Below are 25,376 nucleotides of genomic sequence, written 5' to 3'. Positions count from 1 at the left end.
ATTAGGAGGGAATTTTTTTCAGCAGAGTAATATTTACAGAGGGAGAGTGGCGGTTGCTGAGTCCGCTCCGGCTCATGCCCGTCACCAATTCCTTAATATGAAGCAGATGGATGGTTTTGAAAAGTACAGCCAGGGGAAGTAGGAGGAAGCAGCAGCAACCCAAGTTCCTCTAAACCCGAACCCTCTAACCGATCAGAGCAATACGATCTCTGGTTAAAGACCAAATAAAGTTACCGTAGATTCCCCATCCCATAGGTCAGTCATTACAACTGTACCAGACCAACAGGCTATGCAGAAAGAGAAAAGCTTATTCCTTTCTTGGGATACGACTGCCAGCTTTTCACTGGATGCTCTCTAGCCAGGATCTTCTGTCTAATGCCAATCTCAGCACACAAGACCACGAGCTTCTTTATGGGTTGGAAGGAATAAAACTCTGAGCTTTCATCACGATCATCAAAACCAGCCTCTCCTCTCCATCCAAAGCCCAGCACAGAAATCTAGAGACATGCTGTAGATCAAATCTCTAGTTCATCACGTTTATTACCAGAGCATCCATAAACCCATCGGGAGGAAAATAAATCAACAGTTTGAGATGTATTGAGTATGAAGTAGAGTTTGCCTCATAAAAAGGTTTGACAGGGAGATTGCTATCTGGCTTTCAAAGGCCTTGTAGTAGAAATGGAAGATCTATCCCTTAGGCCTGGAACAGGGTTTAAACCTTAAACGTCCAATGCTAGAAGTGTTGCTCCCTACTGCTTGAGCTAAAGGAATAACTCCACTAGCTTGCAACTGTAGTAGGCTGTTAACCCCTTCAGCAGACCAGCCACTAGAGGGAGACAAAGGCCCACACTTTCTTAATGTGCGTTAGACATTGGATAAATGGTTGTTCTGAATGGTGTCATTCTTCCCTCAGTGCTGAACCAATACCCAAGCATGGCCATAGGGGTCACTGTGCCAGATCATTCAGAGGAAACTGAAAGCCTGACCATTCATGATCATTAAAAATGTCACAGTACTGGAAAAAAAATAAATAAATGGTATTCTGGCCAAATTCCATCTCAAGGAATTACATTCTGCTTCCCTAAATCCTCGCTACAGTTTCACAGAGGTATTGTGTTCTTTACTTCCTACCCTATAATGTTGTGCTGTTAAACACAATGTTCCACCCCAGAAGTGGATGCATTTCCACTATGGTGAAGTAATACCTATAGATCCCCTCCCTCCCGCCCCCGAGATGTTGTGGAAAGGGTGTTCAGATCTCAAGCTTTTACAGAAGTGTGAAGTACCAGGGTAAAATTCTGTGTGAGCTTCTGGGTTTCCTTTAGTTCATAGTGGTGGTTATGGTAGCATAACTTCTGGCAGTCTGCTGGACTGAAAACCAATTCTTTCACCCTGCTGCCTTCATGCAACAGCTGGAGATGTTCTCAGAAACTCCATGCCTCCCAATTCAATTAACATATCGGCATCCTACATCACATCACTCCCAGAGCTCTTATTTAGAGCACGTGAGGCCAAATTTCACCCTCTGACGCATGCAAGGAATGGATGCTTATCTCATTCGTCACTAAAGCAAAATGCTCTTCTTACGTGTCCTTTCCCCCCAGTAATGATTAGCCATCAAACCAGACTAAATTGACAATATCCTTGTGATTATACATACCATGATTTAAAAACCTTTACCTCCACACCGCCCCCCCCCCCCAATTCGCTAGTTAGAGTCACAGGGGAAACACATCACTACAGGCTATTTCCTTATTGAATTCAGTCCTTCACCCACCCACCAGGATGCATGCACTTACTGAGTTAGAACTGGACAACTGACACCACCAAATTTGTTTTGCTAGAAAGAAAAATTGCCTGGAATTTTGCAAATAAATTCAGAAAAGAACACACTGCAATTCTGGAGCACCAAGCAAACATTAATGAAGCCTAAAACCACCCCCAATGAAGCCAACAGGAATAATTTGATATGGGGAAATGGAGGCACGGGGAAGTTAAGTGACTTGCCCAAGTCACAATGAGTCAGTGGCAGAGCCAGGAATAGGATGCACAAATTATTGGGTTTAACACAGGACGAAGTAGATGAAATTCTGTGATATACAGGAGGTCAGACTAAATGGTCTAATGGTCCCTTCTGGCCTTCGTATCTGTGAGTTCTGACTTCCAAACCACAGCTCCAACCACTAGACACACAGGCAAGAAATCAAATATGGGGCCTCCACGTTTATACCCTGTTCATTCCTACTGTCATGGTGATCAGAAGTTCTTTGACTTCCAAACTGTGTTAAGTTCTGAGACTAAAAATATAACACCAAATTCTATTTTATGGCCTTGTTTAACCAAAGAGTCATCTGAAAACAAACCCTCTCCTAGCTCTCAATACAGATGCATAGGCCATTTTCTATATGTGTTGTACAAGGTGAAAGCTATCGAGGGACAGTTCCCCACAGATGTTAAACACATAACTTCAGCTGGCTTGTGAAATACCGGCTTCATGCGCTGGCCTCTGACTATGCATTCAAAGGCCACATGGTAACCACAGCCATTACCAATCCATCTGGCTGAGGGCTTAAACAAGTGAAATTACAATGATGCATTTGCTGTTTGCAGTACAGCTGAGACCTATACAGGGGCCAGGCGGGTGGAGTCAAACTTGATCTTATTGCTCCTTTTTACTTTGCACCGTAACCGTCAATGAACTCAAGTTCATTTTTGCTTTGCTGTGTGTCAGATACCAAAAACCCCAAACCTCAAAACAACCACCACCAGGAGTCTTTCCTGTATTTTCAGAGGGATATCTAGACGGGGTGGCTTACATTTGTCAACGCTGGTTTATTATTGTAGGGTTGCCTCTCAGTGCTGGGCTGCACAACCTGGTTGGTTATTGTAGGGTCGCCTCTGAATGGTGAGATGGTAGCACTGATTTTTATTTTTATTTTTTTAAATCATCATCACAGTAGCATTTGCTTTGAGGGAACTTAATGGACTTTGCAAACTAAGAAGAAACTAAGTTTTCTGCACTTCAAGAGACATCAACTTGAAACAAAGATCACAATCCTCTCTGAAAAACTTGTACCTAAATATTTACACTTTGGATTACACTAAACAAATGAGATCAGAAAATCTCTCTTTTGGCCAGTTTGTTTACTCTGCATTTGCCAGCATTTTACAGCCAGCTTCATCCCTTCCCGGGGGCCAGTTGGGCTCCCTGTCCCAAGCCCCAGCACCGAGACATTATTCGCATGCACCTTGGTGGGTGAACTCCCTTTCCCAGGCACCAGGCGAGGGCATCTCCAAGGAACAGCAGCAGCAAAGCGAACACTGAAGAGGCAAAAGGAAGATGCACAGCCGAGGGGGTGGGGTGGGGGCAGGAGTATGTCCAATGAGATTGCTCCTCAGCCTGCCCTAAAGACCCTTCTAAACATCAGTAAGGGAGCAATAATCCCTCAGGAAATTAGTCAATTAAAAATAATAATGGAAGTTGATTGTCCCTTTAATAACAACAACACCGTCTCCCTCCGCAACTCCTCTGTCCATGGAACCCAAATTCCGAGGACTGTACTTAATCGTTCCCATACAGATACCATGGCACTTGTTCAGACATAAGAGTGCACAGCTGGCTCCGAGACAGCTGCTGCAGATGCTGCTCCATTTATTCACTCAGTCGAGAGCCTTCAGACAAAAGGCCCCACTGTATTTAAATGCAAAGGAGCCTGGTCACCCGGCTCCGGAAACGGTGCAATAAGCCAGAGCAGGGATTGATCCTGAGAGGTGCTGAGCAGCTGAATTCCAAGAGGGTTGCCCTCAGAGCTGCAGACCCTGGGAAAGCTTTCACTGTGCGTGGGTAGGACCCTGGCCACCATGGCAGCAAGTGGGGATTCACACGTGATCACCATGGCTGAATTTAGGAGAGCGGAGGACAGCTCCCAACCAGGAGGCACAGCGGGGAGGTCTCCCACGCTGACCCTTGTCATCCAGGGCTTCACCACGTCTGTCCTGGGCGCCTGCTCGCTGTCAAACGCTGCCAGGGATAACGCTCTGGAGATTGGGCCGAAGAGAACAAGAGCAGAGAGAGAACTCTGAGGTCCTGGCCACTCAGCGAACCCTCCACCTTGTTCCACCTGGCCACACACCGAGGGGTCTCATGGAACATGCCTGGGGATCAGCAGCTCGGCCTAACTCTGGCTGGATCCTGACTCAGTGCATGGACCCGAGCACGTCACAAAGAGCCTAAGCATATTCGGCGTTTAATTCCCACTGAAACCAATGGATGTTGGACACTGAACTGGCTTTGGTGCTTCTCAAAACCCCACCAGACGTCTATCCGCATCTTTAGGCGCCTAAACACCTCTGACAATGGGCCTAATTTTCAGAGGTGCTGAGCACCCACCACACTAGTTAAAGCCTGAGAGAGCTTTTGGGAGGGTGGGGGAAATCAGGACCTTTAAACCAAGCTTCCTAATCTGTCTCACCGTTCACCCCCGCTGTGATAAAAATGGCTGCCTCTTTGGGGTGCTGCAGAAATGGGCTAGGCCGGAGGTGCCCTGTGCTTTAGGGGTGACCGTATCGCCACTAAGGCTGGTACAGCACCCTCACAAAGGCCATGACCCTGTGTGGTATTTCATACCCTGATTCTGGGATTCTCCCAAAGAGGACAGGGCACACGGAGAGAAGAAATCAAAGTGGTATTTTAAAAAAAAAAACCTTCAACAAACGACCACCCACGCAAAAATATCTCAGAGCCGGCACAATTTACAGCCAGGGTTGGCGCTGTCCCCCAATGCCGGACAACTGGAGTCTCTATCCTGCAATGCCGAGATCAGATGCAACAGTGATGTCAGCCCCCAAATCCCAGGCCTTGCTGTGTCGGCATTTGGGTCGGGCCCTGCTATACAAAGAGGAGATTAGGATTTAAAGCAAACAGGGGCGCTGGGGAGGGGGGGGGGAGGCGCTTTACAATAATGTTGCTATGCTTAACAACAATCCTTTCACAGGGTGCGTTGCGGATTTGTTTTTTGTCCTGAGCCCGTTGGCTCTGGCAGGAGAGTATTTGCCTCCGTAAGCGACCCTTTGTTTAATTTCACGCCACCAGACAGCAGGCGGGTTGTGGCGACATGTGATGGAGCAGGCCACCTTCCTCGTAAGCATCATGAATAGGCATCTTACATCAAGGATCTATCATTCAGGTCTCAGGCACTGACCCAACCACCTGCTTTCCTTAATGCCAATTTTGGATTGTAAAGCACTTACGTAGATTATTATTTACGGTAGCGCCTATGGACCAGGCGAGATGGGGTGCTAGGTGCTGTACTAACAAAGAGATCATCCCAGCCCCCAAAGAGTTTACAGTCGAAATAGACAAGACAGATAGTGGGTATGGCATAGAGCTAGAGCATACAAGCAAAGCGATGGTTTGCAAACAGCATGTTAGTGCCACAATTTGGGAGGGGGTTTTTGGTTGTTTTTCACAAAGCATTCAAAACAATAAAAAAAAGACAGATGGAACTCTAAGAGTGATGTTTACCTCAATAATCACTGAAATGCATCCACCTCTGAGGAGGAATATAGCACTATTAACAGCTCACAGTAACAGCACACAACAGTTTAGGAAGGAAACAGAGGACCATTAAATTCACCCAACCGTTTAGAAACCTCAGAAAATATATATACAATATAGCTTATGAATTGCTTATATAACAAATGCAACTTCCCAACAAAAGCTTTTGGTTTAATTATCATATTTTTCCCCAGCAGCAAGGTCTGTGGGAGCAGGTGTTTCGACCTGGGTTTTGTCCAAACTAAGCTGATTTTATGATTTTATGAGAACTCGTAATAATTGCGGTGGGGGGGATATGAGAGAAAACGCCAGACATTCTAGTCTATGTAGATCCTTATATCGTGCTCATCACTGCAGTTACATGCTCCTTTGTCTAGTTATTACCAATTTGGTATTAGCTCAGAAGGATTGTGTAGCTGCATCACAGAGCACAGCATCCTAGTTTATTACAAAAATAATAAACTGGGGATTTTTGACTTAACTTCTCTTAACCAGGTCAAGTGGCAGACTAGATCGGGTTGAGGAGGGATGAGGCTGACCTCATTGGAGTGGAGAGGGTCTGGTTGGTGCTAGCTCCCTCTGAGCAACTGCAAATCCTGTTTTATTTGCTCTGCGGTCTTTGCGTTGTTGGAAGCAATCTTATTGAAAGCTGGTTAGATGGACAAAGAAATGCTTTTATGAAGAGCTAAATTCGACTACATGAGCAAACTGCAGCTTTCTGTGAAGCATCACAGCATCATCATTGGTTGACCATGACCTGAATGCAGCAACTACAGCAGCCGGATCCCCTCAGGGTCTCCTTCATTTCAAGCCTTAGAGGGTTCTCCACAAAGTACCATTATTATGATATGGTGAGACTGCCTGACTGCCAAACGGTACTGGTGGGACAGGGGAGACTGTGTGTGTCTGTCTGTCTGTGTGTGTGGACCGGGCGGGAGCTTGCAGAGATGTTTAAGACAGCCCGACCCATTCTGTGGGTAAACACGGGGGAGTTTATCGCACCTTTGCCAGCAATTGCAGAGAAAGATTTTGTCCCTCCACCAAACTCACCGGATTGGTTCGGGTTTCAAGTGGTAATTGAGGGCGGAGACAATAACGCTTGCGGGGAAAGGCGGCTTCCCGACGGCTCTCTGGACGTCGAGGTGAGCGGAGTTGCAGAGGGCATGGACGCCGGTGTCCGTTCGGCTGGAGACGTAGAACTTGATGGCAGTGATGGGTCTGAGATTTTGTGCCGCCCGCTGCAATCCAACAGAAGGGACAGTGAGCAAGGGATTCGCAAGGAGGCATTAGGACACAACGCCGTGTTCTTCGGCTCTCCCACGTGCCTTCTCCTGCACCACGGCAATCAACGGGAGCAGAAGCGAGGCATATTTATAGGCCTGGTCCTACTGAAGTGATCTGACCTTTGCTCTGGTAGAACATCAATTGCACACATTTAACGCGAGCACGTGCAGCAAACGGAACTTCCTGCATCTGTTCAGCTGCTTCTTCCTCTGAAACTTCTTTTATACGGTTATACACCGGGGGAAAGAGCACTCCCCACTCCAAGCCCTCTACACATTCACCATGACTCAATGCTAAGTACTGGCCTCTGACCGTTTGAGCAGGAACAAATATTTGCCAGTGACAGCCAGCTCTGGCACTGGCAAATATTTAATACTGTTTTCCCAGTTCTCATCAAGGGATCCATTCTGCAAGGGGCTGGGGTCCATCAGCTTCCAAGGACATCAGCAGGAGTCCAATTCAGAGGCCTCATCCCCTTGCAGAAAGCAGGCCAGTGGGTGCTTTCGTTTCTTTGAGGCCAACAACAAAACAATACCCAATTTTCAAACACGACGGGGTGATTTGGGACACTGATTTTCAGACAGTATGGCGCGTTTGCCCTCTGAGAATCAGGCCCCTTTCAAAGACACCTTAGGCTGGACACCCAAAGATGGAGACACTCAAAATCCCTAGTCACCACTGTAGATGCAGGCCATTGCTTTTCATACAATTGTCATCAGGGAAGAAGGAATCACATACAACAGATGTTAGTCACAATGCTTAATGCACGACTGGCAGGTGCCCAGACACTGTGGTGATGAGGATGGTATAAAAACCTAGACAGAACAGAAGATAGAAGAGGAGGTTGGCTGGTTGTTGTAAAGATTGGTCCTGCTTTGAGCAGGGGGTTGGACTAGATGACCTCTTGAGGTCTCTTCCAACCCTAATATTCTACGATACTAAGGTGATTTCCCTTTTAGGGTGAGCCAGATTCTAAATCCAGTTTTCCACCAAGATACGGCTGTCTCGGATTTTCCCTGGCCCTGGTCACTCTTCCCACAGTGCCATATGGAGTATGATTGGCTGAGCAGAGATGGCATTTAGCAGAGTGGCAGGTCAGGTGGGCAAATCCATCCCTCTTCTCAGTGACCGTTACAAACTGAGGCAAGACAACCGTTTGCATTTTAAGTCATAGCGTAGACATGACATTTAGTCAACGCGCCCAGCGTTTAAGTGCAACCCAGCAGCTTATCCTGTGATTGGTGAGTAACTGGATTTACAGCCTGTTCTCATTCGCGGACCCCTAAAACATTTCGAATGGAGGTGCAGACCCCTTCGGAAATCTTAGACATAGTCTGTGGCCCATCAGGGGTCTGCAGACCAGAGGGTGAAAACCATGGGTTGCCCTAGGCTTCCTTACAACGCTATTGATCTTAGCCTGACACTATGCACATACCCCTAAAAGAGTATGGAAGCCACTCACTCAAGAGACACATCAGCAGCACCAAGGGACCGGTCCAGCACCCCTGCAGTTTTGCTACCAGACTTTAGCACAGTGGTTCTTAAACTTTTGTACTGGTGACCCCTTTCACATAGCAAGCTTCTGAGTGTGACCCCCCTAATAAATTAAAAATGCTTTTTTATAAATTTAACACCATTATAAATGCTGGAGGCAAGGCGGGATTTGGGGTGGAAGCTGACAGCTCGCAACTCCCCATGTAATAACCTCATGACCCCCTGAGGGGTCCCGACCCCCAGTTTGAGAATCCCTGCTTTAGCAGCTGCAAGGTTCACCCTTTCATTTTCAGTGCAGACCCCAGCTGAATAAAATATCTCAAGCCAAAGATTCCTCCCACCCATAAAGGGAGCAATAGGCTTCCATCAATTCTTAAGATCAGAGGAGGGGCCAGCAGATCAAACCAACAGTAACACTGCACCTAGCTCATGCATTTCCTTAGTCTCAGGAATAAACGCTAACGCCCAAGGATCAAGGCACTTCCCCATTAATATGCACGTGTAGCACTGGAGCTGATGCAAGGACATACACGCAGGGATATGAGTGACGGGATAAATCGTACGGACTCAAGTCACACCCTTCTAGTCATTGGTCACGTTTGTTACTATAACACAGAATGGGGCTGCTCCTGTTTAAAAATACTGCCTCCCTTTCCTAGTGAGAGCCATCTTAGCACTGATGCGATGTCCTGCTAACGCGACTGGCACGTTAGTCACAGCAAGACTAAAATGAAAAGGACTACGGGCAATATATTATTTAGAGAGAGAGGGGACTGTATTTTACTAGTGCCACCATACCGCCCTTGAATCGCACCGCAGCTGTAAAGTGAGATTGGGGGGGGGGGGGCACACAGGACAGGACAGTTAAAAATTACACCCAATAATACTAAAAATCACCATTTTTAAACCAAGGGTAGCGGAAGCACTTTAATAGCTGCAAGGTTCTGCACCACAGCACAGCTTCCACAGTGAATTAAACACCTTTTGAAAGGGATTTCAGTTCTCATTCCCCACCACTCCCCCCCACCCCAACAGCTGTTCTCCCCCCCTTCCTCCTTTGTTTTTCCCAGCCTTTTGTTATGGGGCAAACAGGTGCGATATCCCAGCCCCCCTACTGGGAAAGTAAAGAAAAACCCCAGATAAATGAGTGTGTCCTCTAATTAAGAGACTCTAATGCAGCTAATTAGGCTTGTCTGCGTGCCCGAGCGAGGACGAATTACCTTTTCTTAAAAACCCTAGTGAAGACAGGGCAGGTTTTATTTTAACACGTGAGTGGGTACGAGTCTAGGGTTCACCAGGACTGACTTTACACATTTTAAAACACAACTTGTCCCGTCTACACTCAAGTTTTCAAAGCATGTTCGCTACCTCATTGTGCAAACACACCTTTCAGCCTCATGTTCACAGGCCCCTAGGGAGAGACTAAGGCAGTTAGCCAGAGTGGGGGGGACGGAGGGGGAGGGAGAGAGATCAGAGAGATGGGCTGAAAAAGAAATCAAGGAGAAACCCAGATTAATGACTAGCACTGGCTCCCCCCCAGAGGAGACCAAGCAGTGATCTTTATTAGATTTCAATTTGGTACCGAGAGTCAATAAAGTTTTAACTGCTCACTCGGCAATGCCTTCCAGGCTCCTGCTATTTTAGCAGAGAGGATTCTGGACTCCCATTATAAAGGATGGGGAGGAGCAGAAAAATGTAACTGAACTGCAGGGGGAAGGCCTGAGAACCAGAACACACCCCACCCGAGCCTTTTCCTCTCCCTAGGCCTTTCCTTTGGAGCGCACATGTGGTTACAATTAACAATGAAAATCTTTATTTATTACCCTTTAGCAGAGAGGAGCAGACAGAAATTAAACAGTTTTCTTTAGCAGACCTTGCCATGTGGCTCAGCGACTTATGGTAAAGCTGAGGTTGCATTTAGACAGCAAACTTGCAGGAAGGCGGGTTTGGGTTTAGCAGATTTCGTCAGGCACAGGAGAAGCGCAGCAGATCCACACTTGGGGAACGGGGCTAGCGCCTGCGAGACACGCTGCTCGGCTTGGTATGGATTTGTGTCGGCTTGGGCTCAGGACTCAGCGGGATCCCCACACCCGCCCCATCCCTTCTCTAGCCCCTTTCAAGCCTGCATCTGAACAGCATTGGAAGGCACTGCAGCGAGAGCCATGCGCTGTGGCTTGGATCTCACCCCCTGCCTGGGAGAAAGTCTCTCTTTTTGGAGAATAGACTGGAAAAGAAGAGTGGACCGTAGGATCCAAGCAGGGCTGATTAACTGACTGGCACATGGGGAACAATGAACCCACAGACACACACACAACTGGACGATGGGGACAAAGAAAAGCTATTTTCACAGCTGCCTCCATCCAGCAGGCGTCCTTCCCATGCAGAACCCTCTGGAGAGGAAACTGAAGGATCTATGTGCTGAACATTCAAGGAATAACCAACAACAAAACCGGAGCTATTAAAAGCTATTTTCCCTCCAGCCCAGTGGCCACGTGGTCTTTAATAGATATTACAAGCGACTCCTGCACCAGATTCCTTTTTAATAGCTCAGTGAAAGCATGTCCTAATTAATCTCTCCAATGCGGGGCATTGCTGAACTGCTGACCCCAGTTGCGAGCAACTCACAAATGACCCCTTCACTTCTCAGTGTCCCATAATTGGACCATCCAGATGTCCTTTGAGCCTCTATGCAGCTGGTGGTTTGTTTCCCCCTGATTCCCACAATGCTAATCTGCTAATATCACCCATACTGAATTATAAAAAGATGCATTATTTACTCTTCAGTAATTTCAGGGAAAAGCCCGATGACAAAATAAAAACACTTTAGACCTGCACAGTGCTTTTCATCAGAGCAACTCACCCCGGCATTACTGATATTGATTAAGCCTCCCAAATACCTCCCCTGGGTATTATCTCAGAGATCCAAATGAGGAAACTGAGGCAGAAGGATTAAGTGACTTGCCCAAGGTCACTGAGCTGGGGAAGCAGTTAGAAAGACTCCCTGGTAAGCTTGTTACATGAGGTCTCTCAGCTCTATCCCTGACATCAGGAGTCACCCAGCCACGATGCCTGCCTAACTGCGATGCTTTACGTATTGAACCCACAGAGACAGCAGAAACTCTGGCTGCAAGGTCAAATTCTATCGGCGACAACGGTGCAACTCTCCTGATTCCGGTGACGTTTCCCCTCAGTTACACTGGGGTAAGCCCTGCAAAAACACTTCACACTTCTCCTCAAGGCCCCTCAGCGCTTTGCAAACTACAGACGAGTCTCATCTTACGTGCATTTAACATGTGTGAGTTCAGCTTTGCGCGGTCAGCAAAAAACAAAACAAAAAAGAGAAAAACCACCATTTAAATTCTGTACCCGGAGTGCGGGTGATACCGCCCACCATTACACTCAATGTAATTTTGACGACAAGCAATTTTTGCTTTACGCGCTGACAGCAGAAGGTAACCCCAGAGTAAGATGAGACTCGCCTGTAATGACATCCATGTGAGATCAGAGAATAGCATTCACCCCCTGGGGGACACACTGACGGTGAAGTGACCTGCCCCGAGCCAGACGGAGAATGAATGGCAGCACCCTGAGAAAATCTGAGCTCCTTGAACCACGCTGTGCGCTCTAACCACTGGACAATGCTTCCTCTCTGACTGTGCCGTATTAGAGAGAAGGGAAACGTACGCTTTCAAATGGGTTTTAAAGGTGAAAACAGAAGCACTAGGGCAAACTGCATGTGGAAGAGAATTCCATCAATAAGGCACCAGATGTGCAGAGACCCCATGTGCTGCGCTGGCTCACAGCTGCCTACTGAGGCATGAGGGTACGTTTTAAAATTAGTGGGCCTGATCCTCTTCTGGTATCTATCAGCACAGCCTCATCGACTTAGTGCTACACCGATTCACACCAGCTGAGGATCTGGCCCGGTACTTAGGGTGATGGATGCAAGTTCTTGTGGCAGCAAGGAGAGTACAGTAGAGACATTCACTAGGCCTGGAAGAAAGGGTCTAAAAGCCAGTCGCCCACATCGCTGGAGGAGCAATCCAACTCGAACAGGGACAACAGATGACTCATTCCTGTGTCTACCTTCTTTTCTTTGGAGTTTGTTCTGAAACAGCCTCACGCGGTCCTGGGCGGCTCTGTTCCCCACTCCCCCTTGCACGGGAAACAGTATCTGGATGGAGCACAAAGCTGCTGGCCAAAGCAGAGCTTTGTGCAGGAAGATTTGTTCTGGGCAGCGTTCATCAGCACGATGGGAAACAGCACACTCGGGAGACGATTCAAACCAAACAGCGAGCTCCACACTGCACATACATTCAGGGAGAAAAAATACAATGAAGAAGCAACATACAACAGCTCAGGGTTTGGGGGTGTATAAATTGGATTTGTGTTTATTGCATTTTAGAGAAGATCAAACTGGGTGCAGTTTACTAGCTGTAGCACTAAACGGGCTTGATTCTGCAAATCCTAACAGTGCTTCCTTATGCAAGTAATCCCACTGAAGTCCAGGTGCTCACTTGCATGAGTAACAGCTACTCATTTGAGTAAGGGGGTTAAAAGCCTCGATGCTGAAGGTTTGTCCCTCTAAATTGCACTTACTGTGGGGTTACCCATGTGTAAGGGCTGCAGGATCTGGTCCTATATATCTTGTCAATGTTAATAAAGAAATAACAAGAGGCGTGGCCAAGCCAGAGTGTTCAGATCTAGATCCAAACTCTAGAGAAGTTGGGGGCGGGCGGATGCTTAGATCTGGGTTCTAGGTTTGCTCCCGTCCCTGGAAATGATACGAGTTTTTAAGGGCTGCAGGCTAAATAAATATTCACCAAGAAAGAAAGTTAATCTACTGGGGGAAAAAAGCCAAACATATTAAATCATCATCCATCTCTGTATGCTTAGTCTGCAAAACTGATACATCTCTCTGTTTCATGCAGGTGGTCTCTGAACACAAACAAATCTGTGGCTACAGGATTGTCACTATGGTGCGTGCCATGACCACTTGTGAACTTCATGGTGACAGCGGGGATAGAATCAAAACCTCCTGCTCCAAAGGACCAGTCCCCAGCTACTTGAGCTAAAGGAGAATCTTGGTTAGCAGTATAGGATCTATGGCACACAGTTGAGCAGTTCTGATTCCATCCAGGAGAGGGCAGTGTAAACATGTTTACACTAACATGTCTATGCGATGCTCTCTAGGAGAGCACTTCACCAGCATCCAGCCCTGAAGGAGTCTAAGGCTCAGTTTGGCAACCTAGACCACATACGTGCACACTGTAGGCTCTAACTAGCTCTCCCAATAAATGGGGCTATTCTAGCTGGAGCCGCAGATGTTAGAATGTCCACCAGCTTGTGAGATTTTTCCCAGACTTCCTCCAGGTGGCTACCAAGAGCTCTAGCCATCCTCCGCAACAGCTCCAGAGTGGTCTCAGAATGACCCCGAGGTGAAGAAACAGGCTCCGCCACAACTGCCTCCTCTGGAGATAAGGACGAGGATGCTAACGGAACCAGGGGCTGGCCCAGTTCCTTCTCCTCTTGCAGCTGCTCATGAAAGGGAACCCAACTCTGCTTGGTACCAACACTAGGGTGCTTGTCGTGATAATTCTCCTGATGCCCAGCAGATGGAGCCGGCCGAGATGGCTGTGGAGATGCTCTTGACTTGGGGTGGGGGGAGACCCCAAGGTTCCAAAAGGGCCACAGGTACAACCCTGGACCCAGCTATGCCTAGCCCAAAGGTCCCTCCTGTAAGCTTCCTGCTGCCGCTGGGGTGGAATCCAGGGCGGACAGGTGGCATATCCCTCCTGATGGGACTGGTGAGGTTGGAGTCCACAGGAACCCACTTCAGAGTCCAAGGAGTATGAAGTGCTGTACACATCAGTGCCAGAGAAGGAGGCTCAAACTCCGAAGAAAGGGCAGCCAAGGATATGATGTGTGGCTTTCCGCTAGACCAGGGATCAGCAACCTTTGGCATGCAGCCCATCAGAGAAAGCCGCTGGCGGGCCGGGGTGGTTTGTTTACCTACAGCGTCCGCAGGTTTGGCCGATTGCAGCTCCCATTGTCCTGGAACAGCGAACTACAGCCAGTGGGAGCTGCAATCGGCCGAACCTGCAGATGCTGCAGGTAAACAAACCGTTCCGGCCCGCCAGCGGCTTTCCCATTCGGGCCGCATGTCAAAGGTTGCCCATCCCTGCCCTAGACAGTACCGGCCTCACTGGTACCCGAACAGCCGCATCCAATGGAGCTGCTCAGAGCAGAGATGAAGGTGCTGGAGGAGGTGTCTTGAGCAACGGTGCCAGGCAAGTCTCTTGAAGTGCTGGTGACAGTGGCTCTAGGAGGTTCAACAACTCTCTCACAGCCTCCAATAACTCAGGAGGAGACAGTGCCGGGTAGACGCTCTGCAGTGCGAGGAGATGCTGACGAAGGTGCTTCAGGAGCCAGTCTCAACAGGCCCACCCTGGGTTCTGGAGACAACAAACTCCCTTGCTTAGAGGTGGGCTCTGGGGACTGCCTCCTCTCTGAATGCCCTCCCGAGTCTCTGGAAGGGCTCATCCTCCTCGAGTCTTTTGATGACGCCTCTTTATTGGTACCAGTGATGCTGATCTGCCTCTTCCTCCCAGTAGCACCGAAGGTGCACTGCTGACGCCAAGGTGCTCGGTACCCAGAGCGAGGCAAACGGCTCGGATGGAGGCCGAAGTGCTGATTCCATCAGCAAATATTTTAACCTGGTTGCTCTGCCTTTCAAGCGCTTCAGGCGGCTGGGGTGAGGGTCACTACCAGGCTAAGCCTTGCCACAAGAATGGAGGGCCCGGCACATCTCCGGTACCAGTCCTCAAGCTGGGTGCCAGAGCCACACAAAACAAGTTTTTTCCCTAACAAACTAGCTAGCTACTAAAGGACACTAACAATACCCAGGTACTAGATACAGGTATTGAGAAAAGACTTGCAGAAGCAAGGACAGGGAGCTCCAACAACCGTCACGTGCAGAAGGAACTGAAGGAGACCTGGGGTGGCTCAGCCCTTTTCTGTCTTGTGCACGTGGTACAGGCATAAAGGGCACTCGGGCCGCCCTGATCGGTGCTGCTAAGGGGTAGAAACTCGCCGATAACCATGCACTGGAACGCACCAACACCTACAGTGGAACGGACATGTGCAATCGCTCGAAGAACATCACGTCCTTCGGAGTTCAAGGTTGCAAGAAGGTGGAGCAAAGGGGACAAATTCCTACAGACTCCAAAAGTTTTCCATTAATGTTCCTTTAAGACATCCCATGTGGTTCTCATAAATGCAACCCGACTCAGCAGTGCCCGACATCAATCCAACCACATGAAAGGAACGAGCATATCCATGAATTGGCCAGCGTGCAGCTGAGGAGATCAAAATGCCGATGCCATGAAATGACAATACCAAATACGTTGATCTAAACCCCCCCCTCTTTTTTTTTTTTAAATTGCCCATTCTACCCATTTGCTTGTTAAAACAAAAAGCTGCTCACTCAAATGTTGCAAAACAACTGCTGAGCTCATCCAAAGCCCCAAGCATGGGACAGGGAGGGAAAGCAGTGCTATGCTATGCAGAGGACAGGATAAACGGGATACACGGCCTTTTGGACTCTCTGTCTTTCCAGCTCTGTGTAACATTTACGCAGCATTCCAGATACAGTCTCTGGAGACGGGTGGGTGCTTTATAAATCAATGAGCAATACGAATAAATGTTGCAGAGATCTCCAATTAGAGTTACATTTCTTAGCCCCGTAGGCAGCACTTTCCCACCATAGATCTCAGAGTTCTCGGCCAAAGGATGCGAGAATTATCATCCCAAGGCACTAAGATTAGGTGACTTGCTTAAAGTCATGCAGCAGGTGGGTGGCAAAGCCGAGCATAAAACCCGAGTCTTCCAATTCCCAAAGCAATGCCCCAGCCATCGGACAGCGCTAACTCCCACCATCAGAAAGCTACCACAGCAGCGAGTGCCAACACAGACCATCAAAAACAAGCACGGCAAATACACAGACGCATAGTCTTCTAAGGACCATGGCACCAGTCAGTCAGAGTGAACACCAGTGATGGAATCCCACCAGGCATCGCGCAGTCAAGTTCCCAGATCTGGCTCAATCCTACAAATCTATGACTCTCTGGGGAAACCAGCCAGAAGGCCTGGGTGTGGGGAGGTCCAGATGCTGGCGATCCAGATGTAGCTGGTTGGGGCTTGGTGGGGTGGCGATCCAGATGTAGCTGGTTGGGGCTTGGTTGGGTGGGGATCCAGGTGGCTCATTGGGGTGGTCCAAGTGCAGGGGGAGTGGGGCTCCTCAGGGGGGTTCTGGGTGTGGCAGGTGTGAGGCTCAGCGGTAGGGTCTGGGTATGAGGGGGTCTGGATGCACAGTGGTGGGGGAGAAGCTCCCTGTACAGAGATCCCTCCCCCTGCAGCTGGGGAGCGATGGGTGCAGAAAGCTGGGAACTGGGGGAGTTTGCAGAGCTTCCTTCAGCTGGGGGAGAAATCTGGGGGTGGGTCTGACCCAGCTCTGTATGCCATTCAAGGGAAGAGGAAGTCCCGTTCTCCCCAGCCCAGCCGGGACTAGCAGCTGAGCCCGGTGCAGGGTAGGAGCCATCAGCCAGGTCTTCCCCAGTCCTGCCCCTTGCCCTCCAATGATTTACCTCTCTGCCAGCTGCCGTGGGCACCTAAAGCATACTGCTGGAGAGGGTCGCATGACCGCTCTTGTGGCTTCCCTATCAGAAAGTCATTTTTCTTTGGGGATGCAAAGAAATCTGCGGGGAACATAAATTCTGCACGTGCGTAATGGCGCATAATTCCCCCAGGAGTAATCTGACCCATCACTGACATGCAGGTACCTCTGACAGCTCTGAAAAATGGCAGCTGTTTAAGAGCACATAGAAAGACAATGCAACAGTTTAGCCAGAAAGCAAAGAATACTGCTTGTTAGCTGAAGCTGCAAGGGTAATTATTTTTTAGGTAGGCATTTCTTAACCTAGCTCAAATTTAACCAGGACATCACGATCTACAATTCTACCCATGCAAAATGTGAAGAGTGATCTTTAATGGCCACAAGTCATCCTTTTCGGGGCCCATACACATTTACCATCTCATCTTAAAAGGACAGCACCTCCAAAAGTGTATCGCCACCTGACGCCCATGTTGGGGCACTGATTCAGTGCTAAGGGTTCACACCATCTATTGAACTGCACACAGCTCCATCCTGCACACCTCTCCCAAACATACACACTCCTCCAAAGAGGAAAAGCAGAGCAAGAGCTAAGACTATCCCAGAGACAGGCACACTGTCCTTAAAACCCATAGGTGGTGATAAGAAAACATGCTGCTCTACGAATACTACACTGAGATACTACAGTGAGGGAAGCCATCATACAGAACCTAGATTGGCTAGAATGCAACATATGGTTTAATCTCTGCTTCTGGCAAGTCTAAACCCAGCCCAGAAACATGCCAGAGGATCATCTTTCCAGAAGTAAAGCTTATGAGAACCATACATCATTTCTGTTGCTTCTGAAGTGACTAGAAACAGTCATGTGAGAGTCTCATTCTGGATAGCAAGCGCGGTCAGCTGCAGCACAAGATGCCTGGATTGTAACCTCTGTGACAGCTCAAATCTCATCTCTTACACAAACAGGCATGTGTTTCACTTTAGCTTATAACTTACCCCGACTGCAAGAAGTAAATTAAGACAGCAGAGTCTCCTTTTAATTAAAGCCACTCGTGGGGACAGGGGAATCACCGGCAGTGTTCAGAGCTGTGCCGCTCAATCCAGAATTGTAATTAACTTAGCATTACTTTACAAAAATGCCTAGATGTGCAGAGCAGTCATTCTGTAACCTGTACTAGTGACCCACTTTCTACTAGCTGACATAGGAACAAGTCTTTTTTCACTGATACTGCACAGTTAGAGCCCAGTCCTGTTAACAATTGATACAGAGAGAAGTCCTGACCACCGTGGGAGGTCTCCTGGAAGTTAATGGAACAACTTAGGTGCTATTCAAAGTGTTTGTAGGATCAAACCCATATCCAGTGTATTAAAAGGGATATTTTCAGGTTAAAAACCCCACAAGGTTTCTTTATGTGTGTTAATAGTTATATCTGAGAGCATTAAAACCGGAGAGAACTTTTAATGGCAAAATTTCCTTCTTCAATTTTTGCATTTCTTGTCATCTTGACAATGAAAATGAACTAGCCAATTTCACTCTTGTTTACATGCAGCGTTGCTGTAGCTGTGTTGATCCCAGGATATTAGAGAGACCAGGTGCGTGAGGTAAATCTTTTATCTGACTAACATCTGTTGATGCGAGAGAGAGAAGCTTTTGCATTTAGAGAGCAAAGAACTGTATGTAAGTGTCTCTCTTTCACCCACAGAAGTTGGACCAGAAAGAGATATTGCCTCTCCCTCCTTGTCTCACTTTTGTTTACAGTTACTAGTCAGTTTCACCTTTGGGTGTCACACACTAACACAATGCTGTAATGTTCGGATTGCAGTTCTGCTGGGGAATGTTTAGCTTAAAAATCAAAAACTGTTTCCACTGGAATTTTCTGAACCATTTCTACTGGTCTTAAGTTTCATGGAAAGTTCTTCTTACAAGCCCAGCTTTTGGTTTAAGTTTGACCAGGCAGAGAAGAAGAAGGTCTTGTGGTTGAGGCCCTGTATTGAGACTCAGGGACCCTAAATTCAATCCTATGCTCTGCAACAGACTCCCTCTGTGACCATGGGCAGGTCTCATAAACCCAGATTATCAGGCGTTTAGGAATCTAACTCCCATTGAAATCCATGAAGGTTAGGTACTTAAATACCTTTGAGGATTTGTTCCTTAATTTCTCTTGGCCTGAGCTTCCCATCTGTAAAATGAGGAAAACAACACTTCGGCACAGGTGTTTTGTGGGGCTAAATGAATTAACATTTGCGAGGTTCAGTGAGGGGAGCTATGTAAGTACACAGGCAGACACACAGGATCGCTTTTAATTGCTCTACCAGGAAGACTCCAACTCAATATCAAGTCTCTATCATTTGAATCTATTTGGTTTTGATTGTGTAGAAACTGAGAGATTGTTACTACCTGTCAATTAGTGAGAGGACGGAGGGTAAGAATCTAGCGCTAATTAAACATTTCTGATGGCTTTGCTTAGCTAGGACAGTCATAGGACCCTGTGGAGAGGAATGCACTTAAACAACATAAGCATGATTAGCAAAATTCCTCTACATCAGGCAAAATTCCTGCACATTAGTCAAGTCATCTAGGAACCAGATGTTCCCTCGGTACAGTTCCCAACAGAGATTACGGAAAAGTAATGGCTGAGTGAAAGTGCTGCCCCCTTTGAGACAATAAGGACCATGAGGAACAGACATTAAGATTAAACCAGTCGTTCATGATTGCGTCTCTGGGACAGCAGGCTAAGTACACCATTCTTATGAGTGTTTACATTAAAATTAAGCACAAATCATTAATTTTAATATACCAGAGGAATAACTGAGTTTTTGTTAATAGCCAACAGCTATTAAATACATGGCTTTGGAATGTGGCGCCAGTTTAACAAATGCATTTGCAGGCTTTGGAAATAATAATGCTTCGCATCCATACAAGGATCTGAGGAGGTTTTACAAACATCGTTCCAGTAAAACTCTCATGCCCCTGGGAGGAAAGTATTTTAATACCTCTTTTATAGGTGGGGAAAACTGGGCACAGAAAAAGCTGGATGACTGCCACAAGGTCCTATAGTAAGACAGATTTTGTCTACACATAAACTTTCACCCATTTAGTTAAACTGGTTTAGCTAATCCGGCGCTACATGGACACCAGTTTAATCAAACCGGTTTAAAATCAAATCTCAAGGTAAACCAGCACAACTCTGCATTTAGACAAGTGTCTGCCCACGCAGAGCAGCTTGAAGGAGTGGCCCCAACATTCCTCTCAAAAAACAAAGAAAAGGCATGAAAAACTTGTCCTGGATCAAATCCTTAACAACAATGCCACTGAACTGCTGGGTAACCTGCTGCGAGTCACTTCAGCCCCTGTGCTTCAGTTTTCCCATCTTTAAAATGGGGATAATAATATTGAACTCTTTTGTAAAGAGCTTTGAGATCTACAGACGAAAAGTGCTGTACGAGGAGCTAGGTATTATTATTATTATAAGTGGTCAGCACAAGGACAAGCGTTTCCCCTCATATCATCTGTGGTTCCACAATGCAACCTTAGCTTTTCAGTTTGTGTCAGTGCCACTCCAAGAACCTACCTCCAAGTAATTCTGGACACCGAGCACAGGCTGATCAGTCAACGTCTCCATGACACCACTGCAGAGCAAAAGAAAGACAACAGTTATTAGCGATTGTCAGTGAATTCCAATCTTCAACCAATGGCCGAACATAGGCTGTAACATCACGCGTAGGCTGGGTACCTGGGCTACAGCAAAATAAGGATTGTCAGCTTTTTTGTCAAGTGACTGATTGTGATTGAGATCCAAGGAATTCTTTATATACAACTAAAGGATTAAATGCTACCTTCCACTTCTGTGCGTGCGAGCAGAAAGCAGTACGAGCCAGCTGGCAGGCTGCAGGGGGGAAGCCAGGAATAAAGGGTGCTCTCCCCCTGCAAAGAATGGGGTTTGCTTGTTCGGATCGGGGAGGATGAGGCTCTCCTTGTTATTAACCATTTCAAGATTCGGGGGAATTCGAGGAGCTGACAGCATTCACTGGCATGGCTCACCCCTCCGCTGCATGGGCCTGACCCAAAACCCATTACAAGAGGAAGGATGGTTCAATGGTTAAAGCACTGGGCTAGGACTTGGGATCAAGTCCGTCCTCTGCCACAGACTTCCTGTCTGCCCTTGGGCGTCGTTAAGGGTATGCCTACCCAGCCCATGGCACCGAGCCAGGGTCGACAGACTTGGGCTTGCACTATCCGTGCTACAAACTGTTGTGTAGACGCTGCAGCTGGAGCTCGGGCTCTGAAGCCTAACGGATGGGATGCAGGGGGGCTTCATAACCTGAGCTCCAGCCTGAGCCACAGCACTGCCTCCCCTGGCCATTCTTAGTGTAGTAGCGTAAGCCTGAGTCTGTCGACCCAGGCTCGGGGGCTGGCTGCCGCGGGCTGCAGACATACCCTGAGGGAGAGATTTTTTAACGTATTTAGATGCCTAAAGACACTTTTGAAAATCCCGTTAGGTACCTACCTGCATCTTTAGGCACCTAAATACCCTAAAAAATGTTGACCCTTGGTCTCTCTGTGCCTCACTTTTTCCCTCTGTAAACTGGGTATAAAAATATTTCCCTACCTCACAGAGATGTTGAGAGGACAAATGCATTCAATACTGTCAAGTGTTCCATGACATTTATACTACAGTTACGAGGCCCCGACAAGTAATGTAGATAGATTGCCATGGGCTTTGGACCAGGCACCAATACTGTACTTTGAAGTAAAATTATATATATATTTTCCCACCACTGTATGCTGCTAATTTAGTCAGGCTCTCATTTAGCAAAGCAATTAAGCACATGCATAACTTTAAGCACATGCTTATGTCCCTTTGACTTCAAGAGCAGTTAAGTGTTGTACGGTATTGAGGCCACAAAAATAGGAATCAAAGTTTTACAAAGACTTCTTAACAATTCACATAGCATGGAGTTTGCGGCTTCTAGCGATAGTAATTGTCCCATTAATAATAATGGCCTAATCTGATTATAGGCAAAGAACAATATTTAAGCAGCAGATGCAGACACGAATCTATGACTATGGTTTCGACAACAGATGACATTTGCATATCTTATTTCAGTTATTCCTTCTCTATTCTGCTTTCATTGTCTGCCTAACAGAATGTCTTGCCGAGAGTTAAAGAGACTCGCTCAAGGGGAAAAAAAGAAAAGCAAAATAATGCAATCTCAGCTGTCAAAACGGATTACGTGGCATATCCAACGTTCAAACTCTCCCCGCAAAAATTAAATGGCCCCTTTACTGCATCTAAAGACATGTTTATCTGCCTTGGTTCTCTCTGCATCATTCAAGCACGAAGGGAAACGGTCACATACAGCACTTCGCATTTTTAAAAGCTTTAATTTATTTATTTTACTTTGCAAAAAGGTTTGTGACTGCAGAAATCACAATCCACCCTTTCCTCCTTGTTCTCTAGCCAGGCCTCCGGCCTCCTTCATCCCACCTACATAGGAACTGCCATACCAAGGATCTCCCCTTAGCTACTGAGATTTCCTCCTCTTTGGTCTTCCTGCTTTCCCCCCTTGCTCCCCCATCCCATCCACACAAAATACTGCCAAAAGTCACCTCCCACAATGTTCTGATCACATCACTCCCCTCTCTGAATTTCACCCCCGATTTTCCCTCTAGCCTTCCATATCATGTTCAAGCTACCTGTCCTCACCTTTAAGCCTCTACATAACCCCATTCTCAGCAACTTTTCCCTCCTACTGCTCATGTCTCTCCTAAATTGCCCTCAAAAGTTCCTTGAGATCCTTCTCCTGCTCTTAAAAGAACGAGGCGTCCTTGTGGCACCTTAGAGACTAACAAATTTATTTGGGCATAAGCTTTTGTGGGTTCATTAGTCTCTAAGGTGCCACAAGGACTCCTCGTTCTTTTTGCTGATACAGACAAACACGGCTACCACTGAAACCGTTCTCCTGCTCTGATCTTCATGAGCCAGAGTCACAGGGCACAGGCCACCCTTTCTAAGTGTCTGGAAGGCCCCCAGCATATAGCTGGAGCGATTGCACAGCAGTCAAAATTAACGATAATGACAACCCCACTGAAGTCCTAGGGACGATTTGCACAAGGTAAAGGCTTTCAGGATAAAGTCCCAACCCCGCTGACGCTACTGCGAGTGAGCAGTGCAACTGAATGGAACATCATACGCGCAAACGTGCATTTGCAGGACTGGAGCTTCAGATCAGAAACTTCTTGAGGCAGGGACCTTGTGCAGCACTGCGAAAACCGGGCACTGCAATAAACAACTCTACTCATTGTCGTAAACAGGGGACAAAACCTCGGGGTTATTCTAACAGTCTCTGACCTGCACGTGAGTGATTTTGATTCTCACATTAGGCAGAGGAGGCAGGGAAGGATAGCTCAGTGGTTTGAGCATTGGCCTACTAAACCCAGGGTTGCGAGTTCAATCCTTAAGGGGGCCATTTGGGGGAACTGGGGTAAAAATCTGGGGATTGGTCCTGCTTTGAGCAGGGGGTTGGACTAGATGGCCTCCTGAGGTCCCTTCCAACCCCAATATTCTATGATTCTAATGAAATGACAGGCTGAAAGTTATAGACATTGAGGCCTCATCTACAGTAGAAAGGATCTGCCTGTAGCTAATACTGGCAACAAAGTTTGTTTCTAGCATATACCAGTTCTCCAAACAAAAATTAGCCATAACTGCTGGCACAGCTCTAATTTTCACACGCCTACCCAACAAAGCTACACTCGCAAAAACTCTGAAGCCAAGTTACTGTGCTATAAGTCCCAATCTACAAACTTCAGAGGGGCAGCCATGTTAGCCTGTACCCACAAAAACAACAAGGAGCCCGCTGGCACCTTAAAGGCTAACAGATTTATTTGGGCATAAGCTTTCATGGGTAAAACCCCCCACTTCTTCAGATGTAATCTACAAACTGTTCTTTGGGGTGCAGGGATCAGCCCCCATGGGACCGCTCGCTGGATCAGGGCCTCAGCCTGAAATACCTCCATCGAGTCAAATGGAATTACTTTGCATTTACACCCATTTGAGATCAGAATCTGGCTCTGTTTTCTATCCTCCGAGGGAAATGTGTCATCCTCCCGTCCCCCATTCACTGCAGGTAGGTCTCTGAGGGAGGAGAGAACCAGGACAAAATCTCCCCCACCCCAAACGATCTGTCCTAGTTCCAATTTCTAATCCCCATTTGATGTATTCCTGCTCTCCTCCCCTTCCCTATACAATGAATTATTTACCTTCAAGACTGGTGGGCAGTTTCTTTGCCTCCCACCCCTTTAGGGTGACCAGACAGGAAGTGTGAAACATTGGGTCACTTTCCCCCTCCCAGGGGCAGGGGTTATAGTTGCGTATATAAAACAAATCCCCTAATATTAGGACATCTGCTCACCCTACACCCCACCCTGTGAATGTATAGGCCACTGGCTTGTTTTACCAACCCCACAGTACGGGAGGATAACCACCCCCAACGGCACCTACCTATATTTAGTCCCAAAGTACTGAAAGAAAACCAAGTACCGAGTTTTGGGAGACTGCATCTCTGTTTGCACAGGCTCTGAGTTCAAAGCTCTGCTTTCAGCTCAGGCTGGCGTAGCAGCCACCAAAGCTGCTGTTACATCTTTCCCCCTCTGGGTTTTAGCAACACGGACCTACCCCGCCCTGGTCTCTGCTTGGAAATAAAAACCCTGCAAGAAAAATTGCAAACCCCCTCTCCACCCAGGACCCGTGCCCGACCCAGCGTGGAGCTGCCGGGGGATCAGGTTGCACTTTCGGCCACCAGCCTTTAAGCAGGCCCCTTGCAGGGCAGCGCGCCCGGCTGCCTCCTCCGCCCGGGGACACCCGGCACTGACGGGGCTCCGCTCTCCGGGGGTTCCCGTCTGGCCCCCGCTCTCGGGACGCGGGGCAGCTCGCCCCTGGCTGTCGCTGCAAGCCACGCGCCCCTGCCCGGGCGGATTTTCATTCATGCGTTTTGCAGGCAGCGGCGCGGGGAGCCACGGCGGTGCACACGCGTTCAGGAGATAGGCAGCTTGCAGGGGCCTAACGAGGTTGGTGTCGCTGCTGCTTTGCAACTTTTGGCAAGCCCTCGCCACCCACAAAGCAAGAGGAGGAGCTGAGACTTAGTTGCCAGCAGCTTTAGGGAGTGGGGTAAAGTTTTGCCTTTGGTATGAAACGTGTAATGGCTTTGCGATTCCCCCCCTCCCCCAAATCAATTTTTTTTAAAGGTCTGGCGCGATTTATCCTTTAAAGAGTCTCGTCTGCTCCATCCTGTAGCTTTTGTGCATTTAAAAATGCTCCCTCTCATTGCTGAAAGTCCTTATTTTACGTGGTTGGCGAAACAGTTGTG

At 47.7% G+C, this 25,376-nt stretch overlaps 1 protein-coding gene across 2 annotated transcripts in view; it reads right to left on the bottom strand.

Moving 5' to 3' along the window:
• PUSL1 (pseudouridine synthase like 1) overlaps nt 1-25,124 on the bottom strand; it is a 63,640-nt gene extending 38,516 nt beyond the window's left edge. The window contains exons 1-3 of one of the 2 annotated variants that reach the window (XM_039509237.1): nt 24,767-25,124; nt 20,579-20,636; nt 6,608-6,795 (exon numbers count right to left, since the gene is read on the bottom strand). In XM_039509237.1, coding sequence (XP_039365171.1) covers nt 6,608-6,795; nt 20,579-20,636; nt 24,767-24,996 — 476 coding nt within the window. In that variant the 5' untranslated portion in view covers nt 24,997-25,124. The other variant, XM_039509238.1, reaches the window with a different exon arrangement.
• Between the last annotated feature and the right edge of the window lie 252 nt (nt 25,125-25,376).

This window comes from Mauremys reevesii, linkage group 21 (genome assembly GCF_016161935.1).
Source record: "Mauremys reevesii isolate NIE-2019 linkage group 21, ASM1616193v1, whole genome shotgun sequence".
In the NCBI taxonomy this organism is placed as follows: Eukaryota; Metazoa; Chordata; order Testudines; family Geoemydidae; genus Mauremys; species Mauremys reevesii.
The sequence above is the reverse complement of the archived record's forward strand: the minus strand, read 5'-3'. Positions and strand labels throughout refer to the sequence as shown.